The sequence below is a fragment of the Mauremys reevesii genome, linkage group 8, assembly GCF_016161935.1.
Source record: "Mauremys reevesii isolate NIE-2019 linkage group 8, ASM1616193v1, whole genome shotgun sequence".
In the NCBI taxonomy this organism is placed as follows: domain Eukaryota; kingdom Metazoa; phylum Chordata; order Testudines; family Geoemydidae; genus Mauremys; species Mauremys reevesii.
Window position 1 is genome coordinate 98,177,561 of NC_052630.1, and position 11,813 is coordinate 98,189,373.

The following is an 11,813-nucleotide window of genomic DNA, read 5'->3' on the forward strand; positions in this document are numbered from 1 at the left end:
GTGTTTAATAATACCCCTTATTCAAAAGATCTTGCTCTACCTACACTACTATATCAGCAATTTCTCAGACCCTACTGATGTTTTAATTGAGGTTATCACAGTCCTGGCTAAACTCTCTCTTCCAGATGCTCACCATGAAGTTGTGTTTGGATCTACATACTGAATCCACATGCGTTTAAGCAACTCTGAGTCTGGGCAGAATTTGGCCTCTCAGGTATGCTTCTTGGGCACAGACTTCTGGTACCACTTCTAAGGAAAGGGACTCTATAGTCCAGCTGTCATAAGCTCCAAGACCATGTGACAGTTGAAGCATGTAGCAGAGGAATTTCTAAACAAATCATACTTTACTCATAGATGAATCACATGAGAGACACAGGTCTAGGCAAAAAAATGAACACCTGCATGCAATTCCTTCTCTCAGGCTTGGTCTACATGACAAAGTTTTGCCAGCATAGCTATATCAGCTAGGAGTGTGAAAAAAAAAAATCACACCCTGTTGCTGACACAGCTATGGCAGCAAAACCCTTGATGTAGACACAACTATGCTGATGAAAGAGTAATTTATTCAGTATAAGTAATGTTGTCTAGGTGGTGGCATAGCTATGCTGGCAGAATGTGTTTTGCTAGGGATCTCTGCCTGCATAGCCATGCCAGCAAAGGCTCTGTAGTGTGGACAATCCCTTGGAGTCACCACCATTCTTGAGCATTTGTTGGATTTGTAAGTATCTTCAGAGGTCCTCTCCTGCACCAAGTTCCCTTGAGCTGTTCAGGTCCAGCATCAAAAGGCTTCCCCTTAGCTTAGTGAGCAACTTTAACAGTTTTTGTCTTTATTCCTTCTTTTCTGCTAAGGATTTCCCATTGCTTCAACGCCACTTCTCTATAGCATATCTACTGTACTGCCAGAGTTAAGGACCCTTGATTACTCTGCAGTGCACTGTTAACTCTTTGTCAAGGCCTCTCAGAATGTGAATCAAAGATGGAGGCAAAAAGATAACAGGGAAGGCACAGTTTAGTCTTACAACCAAGATGATGCTCACAAAACAAAATGAAGTGTGAAGTTCAATGGAGATGCATACAGACCTATACTAAGTCAAAGACATTATTATATTTTTTGACAAATTAATGACAAATGATCTATGAAAATGGTCATAATAGGTACATGAAATGTTTATCTATTGGCCAAACATGTTAAAGATTGACAAAAGAAATATTCCCATGAGGCCAAATAGCGTGCAACTATATGATCCTGAAAGGCTCCGAAACAAAAAGCTAACGAGACTTTTAGGCATGGTTTCTGACAAGCTACACAACTTTTCCAAGTCCTTTGTTTGAGCACACCACATGGGGCCTCATCCTGCTCTCACTGCAATCCAAAAACTATACTCTTTGGCCCACTCAATATGATTAGCAGTCTGCTTAAAAGAGGATAAAAACTAAAAGAGGATATTTATGTCAAAACTGGTAAAGCTGTGCAAAGAATATGCTCACATAGTATTCACCTGACTTAAGACAATGTTGTTAGAAATACAGCGAAATTGTCAAGAAGATAATGATTTTGATCTACCAAATCCTGTCTGACTTGGGTCCTGGCTATGTGACAGACCAACTGTCATACCTCATTTCTTTCTCCACTCTCCTCAAGCAGATACCCTCTAGAGTCAAAGATTTAAGGAGATAGCAATAGGGTATTCTCAGTAGAAGACCTTCAACTCTAGAATTTGCTTTCCCCACTATTCTAACAAAGCCCAAGTCTGGTGACTTTTAAGGCATAGTGCAAGGCCCCTTTCTCCTCTCAGGCTTTTTTTTTTTTTTTTTTTTAAACAAAAGACATCCTTTATTTTTCTAAGTTCTCTACCCATACTTTGAGTTTATTTTTAATTTATAAAATGCCTTATTACAATCTCCACAGCAGTTCAAATTAGCATAACTGAAACATATGCTCGTTTTACTAAAAGCATAAAAATGTCTTACTGCTGTTGGAAATAAGTCCTTCTCCACCAGGGCAAGTTTATTATAAATAAGAAATATACAGTGAACTAGTAGCTGAATGATTAAATACAGTAAAAGATACCTATAAGCATAGCTCAGCACCCACCGGCAGCTCCCTGTAGCCTGCCCCGCCCCTCTGGTCCAGCTCGCCTCCACCTCTACCTCCTCCATGAGTGCGCTGCTGCATTCTGCTTCCCCCCATCCCTCCCAGCGCTTGCGCCACGAAACAGCTGATTCATGGGGCAGGGAAGGAGAGGGGAGGAGGGGGAACATGGCACGCTGGGGGAAGAGGCGGGGCTGGGATTTGGGGAAGGGATCCAATAGGAGCAGGGAGGGTGTGGCGTTAGGGAGGGGACTTTGGGGATGGGGTAGGAATGGGGGCAGGGCCAGGGGCGTGGGGCTGTGGGCATCCACCAGCGGCGGAGAAAGTTGGCGCCTATGCCTATAAGATACCTCAATAAAATTTAATTCCAGTGTATTTGAAACCTTAATATTAAGCATCCAAAATTTAATATGGTCTTCCACTGCCAAACTGTCCTCATGCAGGACTTCTCAACAGACTGCAAACGTGGCTAATGCTGAAGAGCTAGCCATAAATTATGCATTTACACTACATATTTAAAACATATGTTCTTGAATTAGTTTAACAGAAGCAATGGTTAACAAATAAGAATTCATCTTTGTGCATTTTACAAGAAAGGGATTAGATAGACAGTAAAGAGTCCACCACTCTCCTAAAACTACCAAGTTTCAAGAATCGTTGAAATAAGTGATACGTTGGGGTGAGGGTGGGTGCTTTGGAGAACCTATCTATGACTTATGAATTCTAGTTGATATTATGAAATTATCATAAGAATGGCATAAGAATGGCTCTACAGGGTCAGACCAATGGTCCACCTAGCCCAGTATCCTGTCTTTCGACAGTGGCCGGTGCCAGATGCTTCAGAAGAAATGCACAGAACAGGGCAATTATCAAGCAAACTATCCAATTGACCAGTCCCTGCTTCTGGCAGTGAGAGGTTTAGGGACACCCAGAGCATAGGGTTGCAACTCTAACCATCTTGGCTAATAGCCACTGATGGATCTATCCTCCATGAACTTTTCCAGTTCCTTTTTGAGCCCAATTATACTTTTGGCCTTCACAACATCCTCCGGCAACAAGTTCCATAGGCTGACTGTGTGGAAAGAAGTACTTCCTTCTGTTTGTTTTATACCTGCTGCCTATTAATTTCTGTTATGATGTATGAAGTGGCTCATGACTGTGAGAGCCTACCTCAGGGTAGGCTGTCAAAAACAGGGCAGACATCCCAAACAGGCGGTATGTTCTATAGTTAGACTCCATCAATCCAGTAACAATCGTGAACTCCTGGATCACCAGTTTATCTGCCGCATCCGCAGGTTCGGCCAATCGCAGCTCCAGGCCAATAGGGGCTGCGGGAAGCAGTGACCAGGCCATCCCTCAGCCCGTGCCACTTCCTGCCACCCGATTGGCCAGGAGCGGCCAACCGCGGTCAGTGGGAGCCGTGATCAGCCGAACCTGCGGACGCGGCAGGTAAAGAAACTGGCCCGGCCCGCCAGGATGCTTACCCTGGAGAGCTGCGTGCCAAAGGTTGCTGATTCCTGGTCTACACTGAAGTGTTACAGCGGTGCCGCTGTAGAAGTTTAAGTGTAAAAAAAAGTCTAAACCTCTGGAACAATGGAGGTGTGCAATTACGTTTTTTCCAATAGCCCCATAGGTTTTACATTAAATTACTGTAGATACAGAAAATATTTCATTGGTGCACTATGGAGTTCCACATGTCTACAGTGCCACAAGCAGTAGCTTAATTGGAAAAGATTATATACTTTACTACACATGCAAACTAACAAGTTTTAAAGCACTTCTTCCAAAAATGCATTGGATGGTCTCTTCCTGAGGACTAGCCACTTGTGAATGGATCTCTAACAAAGGCAAGTAGATCCATTTCAGTTATCAACTCACCAAAGAAAGTCTTTGGATTTTGTCAAATCCAGAAAAATACATTCCTCTCTTATATGCACCCCCTAACTCGAAAAGAGAGGACTATGCTTGGCTCCACCTTTGGGGGAGGAGGGACCAGGGCCGGCTTTAGGAAGTGCGGGGCCCAATTCGAACATTTTTGGCGTGGCCCCGGCAGGGATGACTTAAAAAAAAAAAAACGGTTCCCTATAAAAAGTTCCGATTTAAGGGATGTGCCACAGAATGTATTTTTTGTACCAATAGGGTTACCATATGTCTGTATTTTTCCGGGAGGAAAATTTAAGAACCAAAAAGCCTGACAGGTCCGGGAAAATACAGATGTATGTTAACCCTACCTAAAGTTCTTTTTTAAAAAGATGGGCCTGAACTAGAACTGAGCTCCATTTCACATGTGTGGGTCCCTGCCACTCCCTGGGGGTGTGCTAGGGTGACCAGATGTCCGATTTTATAGGGACAGTCCTGATTTTGGGGTCTTTTTCTTACATAGGCTCCTATTACCCCCCACCCCCTGTCCCAAATTTTCACACTTGCTGTCTGGTCATCCTAGCGGTGTGCACATGTGTGGGTCCCAGCTGCTCCCTGCCCCCCTTTAAATTGACCCCTGGGGAAGCTGGGCCACCCTGGTACACCTTGGTTGAATTGGCCTAAAGCCGGCCCTGGGAGGGCCACATATTAATCAGGACAGTTTGGAGGCAGGGGGCAGACAAGCCATGCCTAAAACCATTCTGGGAGACAGGCATGAGGTTGAAGCATGAGAAGAGTCCAAGCAGTCTGCTGCACAGGGAGCTGGCCCCAAGCCTCGTCCCCTCAGTGCATTCAGGGATGGGGGAAGGGAAACGTCCTATGCCCAGATTATCGGACCGTCCGCATGGGCGGGGCTTTGTTTTATATATACAAACACACACACACACACAGGCTTTTTCACCCTTGCGATCCGGTAACTCTAGCCCAGGTACTAGGTGACGGGTAGCAGTTAAAACCCCACGGCAGAGGGGCGCAGCTACATAATTAGGGACCCAGGGACTCGCTGTGGGGGGGAGGGGGGCCGCGTCCCTACGGGAAAGGCGTTGGGGGGCGGAGGGTGACAGCGGCGCCAGCCCCCCCACAATCTCCGCTGTCCAGCCCCAGAGCCTGCTGAGCGCTGGGGCGGATACGGCTCCCCCGAGCCCCTCAGAGAAGGGGGCAGAGACACAGGCGACAGGCGCCCGGGGGAGGCGCAGGGTCCCTAGGTGGGGGCGAAGCCGGGGCCCCCTGAGTACCTTGGTCATCCCGACTCCCACCACAAACACCCTCCTGTCGAACGGGGCCATCCTGCCGCTGTGAGAGGAGCGCGAGCCGCCACCGGGCGAAAAGGGCGCGGGCGCTAGCCAGCCGGGAGGACGGGTCGCCCAATGCCGCAGCCACGCCGCTTACTGCCGGGCGAGAAGAGCCAAAGGTCGAGGGGCGGGAAGGGGAGGGGTAGGCGCAGTTCTCCTGCCTCTTCCCCCCGCCCTTCTCTTAAAGGGGCAGCGCCCTTATAACAAACCCGCGCTTTCCTTGCCGCCCCTTGTCCCTTTCATCGGCTTTACACTCGGGAAGCGGGGGCGGGAGGAGGGCGAGGGCTCCTCGGGGTCAGTGGTAGAAAGGGCAGTTGGAGTCGCACAGCCAGAGCGGCGCCGCCACAGGGCGGATCCGGCCACTGGGCCCATGGGGGTCGGGCCTCTGCTGGGGCTGGAGGGCTGCGCCGGTGTCCGGCTGCCTAGCCCCTTTCCCGGGACCAGCCCGTGGCGGCCGCGTGCCCTCTGAGGAGCGTTAACCGCCGGCCGTGCCGCGTGCCGCCTCCCGCAAAGGGCAGGCGCGGGGCCTTGGGCTGGGAACGCTTGAGGGGACGGAGGGGGGGTGGCCTGCGGGTGTGCGGTCTGCGCCGCCCGGCGCCCGCTGTTAATGTTTAACCTCCGCCAGAGGCACGGCCCGGTTAACTATTTGTAGGCCCCCGGGGCAAGGTGCAGAGGGGCGGGATGGTCAGTCTCCCGCGTGAAGGGCGGGCTGGGGCGATGAGGCACAGCGGGGCCGCAGCAGGAGGGCACCCTTTACAAACCTGCAGCTGTCAGGCACACTGGCCTGACCCAGCCCTGTGCTGCCAGCATGCCCCTTCCCATTGAGGCCGGGCTGGCACCACACCACCCCCGCCCAGTGCCCCACCCTTAGGGTGACCAGACGTCCCGATAAAATCGGGACTGTCCCAATATTTGGGTGGTTGTCCCGCATCCCCAGGGGCGGCTCCAGGCCCCAGCACGCCAAGCGCGTGCTTGGGGCGGCATGCCGCTGGGGGCGCTCTGCCAGTTGCAGGGTCCGCTGGTCCCAAGCACGGCGGCATGCCGCAGGGGGGTGCTCTGGTCCCGCGGCTCCGGTGGATCTCCCGCAGACAGGTCCACTGGAGCCGCGGGACTAGAGCGCCCCCCACGGCATGCCGCCGTACTTGGAGCGGCTAAATGTCTAGAGCTGCCCCTGCGCATCCCGACAACCACCCTAATTTGTCCCAATATTTTGCTCCGCTGGCAGCACTTGAGTATTTTGGGGGTTTTTTTGCTCCGCCAGCGGACCGCCCCCCCCTCCCCCGCATCCCTCATGTGTCCCAATATTTTCTTCATCTCATCTGGTCACCCTACCCACCCTTATGCCCAGTCCCCACCCCTCCCAGAGACCTCCCCTGTTGGCCTCCCGCCATAACTGCACAGCACCCTGCACATCACACCGCTCTCCCAGTGCCCATAGACCTCCCCACTGCTCACTACCTTCCTCACAGTCCCACCATCACAGCTGCACAGCATCTCATATTTCTGAGGGGATTCTGCACCAAAAAATTAAAAATTCTGTGCACAATATTTTAAAATTCTGCAAATTTTGTCAATAAATAAATGTGGAGGCTCCAAAATGGCAGTGGGGAGCACAGGCTACTGGTTACATGGAGGTGGGAGATTACCCAGCAGCCCCCCACCCCGGACAGGGACGCGGCAGTGAGGCTGCACCCATCCCTGACACAGTGCAAGGGCCAGGCCTGCCCCAGAAACACCCTTGGGCCCTACCCCCCATGCCAGGCACATCAGGTGTGGGTGAACAGGCTCAGCCCAGCAGCAGGATCCAAGTGCAGAGGGACTTAGTGTGGGGGCATCCAGGTGGAGGTAAGGGAGTTCTCTGTGGGACAATATGAGTGTGGCTGGCTCAGTGGGAGATCTGGATGCACAGAAGCTCATTGGGGGTTCCAGGTGCAGGGTCAATGGGACTCTGCAGGTAGGGTGACCAGACAGCAAATGTAAAAAATCTGGATGGGGGTGTGGGGTAATAGGAGCCTATATAAGAAAAAGACCCCAAAATCAGGACTGTCCCTATAAAATCAGGACATCTGGTCACCAGATCTGCAGGGGATCCAGGTGAAGGTGTTTGGGGCTCAGCAAGGGGGCTCTAGGTGTAGGGGAGGTGGGGTTCATTTGGGTGGGGGTCCAGGTGCAGGTGGTTGGGGCTTAGTGGGGAGGGTGTCTGCTGGAGCTCATCGGGGTGGTACAGATGCAGGGGAGGGAGGGCTTGTCAGGGTGCGGTTCAATGGGCCTGCTTCTGCCAAGGGGATACTGCATGCTGGGCTCCAGCTTCCCCCCTACTCCCACTTGCCCCATCTCCTTTTCTTCCCCATCCCATACCCCTTCCTCACCACTCCATCTCGTCCTCCTCCTCCCACCCCATTCTTTCCCCACTGCCTCTTTCCCTCAGCCCCCACTTCCCTCCTGCCCCCTTCTCTTCCCCATCCCATGCCCCTTCCCCACCACTCCATCTCCTCCCCAGGCTTGGGGGGCAGGGAAACCGCCCCCCAGCACGAGCTGGTGGAGCAGAGCGGGCTGGAGCCGGGTCACTCCACTTCCTGCCTCCCGGTGGTTGCAGGGCAGGCCCGACCCCACACTCACAGGGCAGTGGGAAGTGGAGTGACCTGGCCCCAGCCTGCTCTGCTCTGCTCCCCTGGCTCCTGGACTTTGGGGAAGGAGCCACCCCCAAGCACTCACCAGTGGCACGGTTGGGAGCCAGAGGAGCGGAGTGGACTGGATCGCTCCACTTCCCGCCACGCGGTGAGTGCAGGACAGGTCCAACCCCTGCTGCAGTCCCCTGGGACACGTAGCTCAGGGAGGAGGCTTGGGGTGAAGGGGTGGGGGTGGGGATGGGGCAGAACAGGGGTGGGAAGAGGCAGGGTGGGGCAGCTTTCTCCTTCTGACTCTGGGCCTGGCACTATGGAGCCACTGGCACCATGGTAAACCCAATACTGGCCAAAGGTGGCGGCTGGCAGGTGGCTCAGTGTCCCTGGCCATGCAAGATGTCAGTGTTGCCAATGCAGTGAGGGGATAGCTAGGCAGCCTGCGGCTTTCAGGGTCATTCACTTGTGAAGGATGTCCTGCCCAGCACAAGAGAGGGAGTTTTCTGCTGGCCTGGCCAGAGAGTGTGCTAGCAAAGCTCCACTGAGAGCAGGACTCTTCGGCTTGTTCTGTTTAATAGTCACACAGAGCTGTAAGGACAGATGCATGTAACTAGTGAGCTGGGCCTGAGGGGGCCCTGGTGGGGGAATCAGCAAGGGGTTATTTCGGGAAGAAGAGCTTTCTTTTCACTTGAATGGAAAGTTCCTTTCCTTCTTTAACACTCCCCCCCCCCATAAATAAATAAATCTGTTCCAGACTACAAGGTGTTAAAGTGCTGTGACCTTTGCACCTATGGGCCTGCATATTGCAACCTAGTCCCAGTAGACAGACCTCTGTTGAGTTCACTGGCATTCCTCATGGGTGCCGGGATGACCCATTCAGAATCAGTTGCAGGATCTGGGCTGGAGAGAGATGAGGGTAGCAGACAGAGCCATTGAAAGAACCATTTAGGGGAGGACTCTAATGAGTGAGATGAAAATTACCATTATGGGGGACTGGGAGTATTTGGCAACTGAAAGGCAGTCAAGGTGGGTATGGGGTGATCAAAATGGGAATATTGTGGCAGATAGGAGGAGGCTCTGAGCAAGGCAACAGAGAGGAGATGCACTTAAGAGTGCTGCAGAGATGCTCCAGCATGTACACATTTTCAGTTCTCAAATTCCCCCTGGTTAGAGAGTGGACAGTGTCCTCACAATAATCAATTTAATTAAATCATCTGGTATGACCTCGAAAAACAGGATATTTAATACAAACTAGATCAGGTGCTCAGTTAAGTTATAGGGTGAATATGCAACCACAGAGTTATTCAGAACTCACGGGGTAAATATTTTAACTCTTTCAATTTGCCTTTTTGCTGTACTTATTAAACTAACAGCTTAATTTTTAAAAGAGTGTTCCCTTTTTATTTCAAGCCCTGGATCAATTTTCAAAGCATCAGAATTGTAAATAAAAAAACCCATAAACTATTAGCAAAGTCAAGATTAGAACCTAGGGGTACTGATTTGCAGTCTCCTGCACTAATCACTAGATACTAAAAACACTAAAAACAGGTATATGTGTGAGAAATATATATAAGATCCATCTGACAAATGGAGAGTGAGAACTCATCTGACTTTAAAGAGATCTCACCTTATTTACTGAGTATTTCTTGTGGGGACTGTACATTAAGGAATGGCCAGGGGAGGTATCATATATACCACTATAGTTCCTATAGTGATGGAAGCATTACAAATGCTATGGATGGATAGATTTAATTTGATTATAATTAGATTCTAAATACTATAAAATATTGTTAAATGGCAGCACTCTATCCTTCAGGTTTTTTTAAGTCACTATATTGGTGTGACATACCTGAAAATAATATATCAAATTCCCCCTCTGCTGGTCTGATGAAACCAGCACTTAACTAACCAACACTATTCCCAGGCCTGTGCTAATAACTGGAAGTAAGCAAAAAAGTTATCCAAACAAGAACCTAACCAATATATAAAGATACGCATTCATGCTGCAAAAGCCCTGAAGCTGCAAACTGTTTTGTGTGGGCAGACCCTGGCACCCATGCAGAACCATATTGACTTCAGTGGGTCTCCATGTGACTGCAAGAGTCTACTCATGAAGGTCTCATTGCAGCATCAAAGCCTAATACAGTAATATTGAGAATTTTCTTTTAACATCTGAGAAATTAATTTGGGTCTTTTACAAGACATAATCTGAGTTTTAGAATTAAAGGATAAAGGGTGAGCCACTCTGTTCTACAAAAAATAATGCAGTTGCTTGCTGAGTAGCTAACATGCAAGGTCAAAAGCTCTGTAAGAACTGTAGTCTTTGATTTTACATGCAGATGTAAGAAGTACATTGCCTAGTCATATATAATAATCTTCAGCTGATGCTGAGTATCTCCTCAATATAGTAAATCCTTCCTTTTATAAGGAAGACAGGTGTGGTGCAGGTGAGTAGGAAAAATGTACTGTGTACTTTTATACATTTTTGCAGCTGTCACTTTTTCCATATTTTGCTGGGCTTTTTGGTTTGAGACTTTTTTTATTAGTTAACTTTAATTATCTGATATGGTATGTTTTCCGAATGAGGTCTGCAAAATAGCTCTAACAAGGAAATTTAAAGAGCCTTTTGCAATCTGTAACTATTGTCAAATTCAAATAACAAGTTTGGCAGAAATGTCCCTAGAACAAAATGGATAGCCAGATTACCAAATTATTAAATTTTCAAATATTAATTGTACAGCTCTGAAAAGTTATGTTGTACAATTGATACATTCCTCAATAATAATTAATATCATGCTTAGCACTGTACAGATATTTGTTAATTAATCAACACACACCTGTGTTAGTAGGTAAGTATTAATATCCCTATTTTATAAGAAAACTGAGGCAGTGAGGGTAAGTGAATTATTCAAGCTCACAAAAGAAGTCAGATGTAAGATTAGAACTCAGGGTGGTATTGTTCCCCTATAAATTATGAGGAGTAAATCATATCCTATGACAGAAAGGCAGTTCCTGGCTTCTAGTCCTGTGCATTAATGGAGTTATGTTGTTTCCATCATTGTAGCAACTGAGCATCTCACAAACACTAATGAATCTGCACAACATAATATGATATTATTATTATTTATTATTAACACCGCCGTGAAGTTTTATCCCCCATTTGGCAGATGGGGGAGTAGCACAAAGAGATTAAGACTCAGCAGGGCCGGCTCCAGGCCCCAGCACGCCAAGCATGTGCTTGGGGCGGCATGCCGCAGGGGGCGCTCCGCCGGTCGGCGGGAGGGTGGCAGGCGGCTCCGGTGGACCTCCCGCAGGCGTGCCTGCGGAGGGTCCGCTGGTCCCGCGGCTCTGGTGGACCTCCTGCAGGCATGCCTGCGGATGCTCCACCGGAGCTGCGGGACCAGCGGACCCTCCGCAGGCACGTCTGCAGGAGGTCCACCGGAGCCGCGGGACTGGTGACCGCCAGAGCGCCCCCCGCGGAGTGCCGCCGTGCTTGGGGCGGCAGAATTGCTAGAGCCGCCCCTGAGACTCAGATCCTTTGAGAGTTAGGTGCCTAAATACTGTTAAGGATCTGGGCCTAAATGACTAGCATTTTTTTTTTTCAGATCAATTGTAGATCTTTTTCTTTCTCATGTCAGCTAATCACTCCTTACACACACACACACAAATAGACTAATTTTTTTTTATAAAAATGTATAGATACAGTGAGTTTTTCCTTCTGGATTAACTTCCATGTTCTTTCTAAATTAATTAATTCTGATCCCAAATGAGTTATTTAGTCCTTAATGACAAATTAGTTAATTAGTCCTTAATGAACCCCTGCAATGCTTAAAGGGTGGCAAGATCAAAGCCATAGATTGTGTAGATAGCAACTGCCTCTCGTAGAAC

At 49.2% G+C, this 11,813-nt stretch overlaps 1 protein-coding gene across 3 annotated transcripts in view; it reads right to left on the reverse strand.

Moving 5' to 3' along the window:
• SCP2 (sterol carrier protein 2) overlaps positions 1 to 5,475 on the reverse strand; it is a 48,258-nt gene extending 42,783 nt beyond the window's left edge. Inside the window, exon 1 of one of the 3 annotated variants that reach the window (XM_039483744.1) lies at positions 5,248 to 5,475. In XM_039483744.1, coding sequence (XP_039339678.1) covers positions 5,248 to 5,298 — 51 coding nt within the window. In that variant the 5' untranslated portion in view covers positions 5,299 to 5,475. The remainder of the gene's footprint in view (positions 1 to 5,247) is intronic. The other 2 variants (XM_039483743.1, XM_039483745.1) reach the window with 2 other exon arrangements.
• Between the last annotated feature and the right edge of the window lie 6,338 nt (positions 5,476 to 11,813).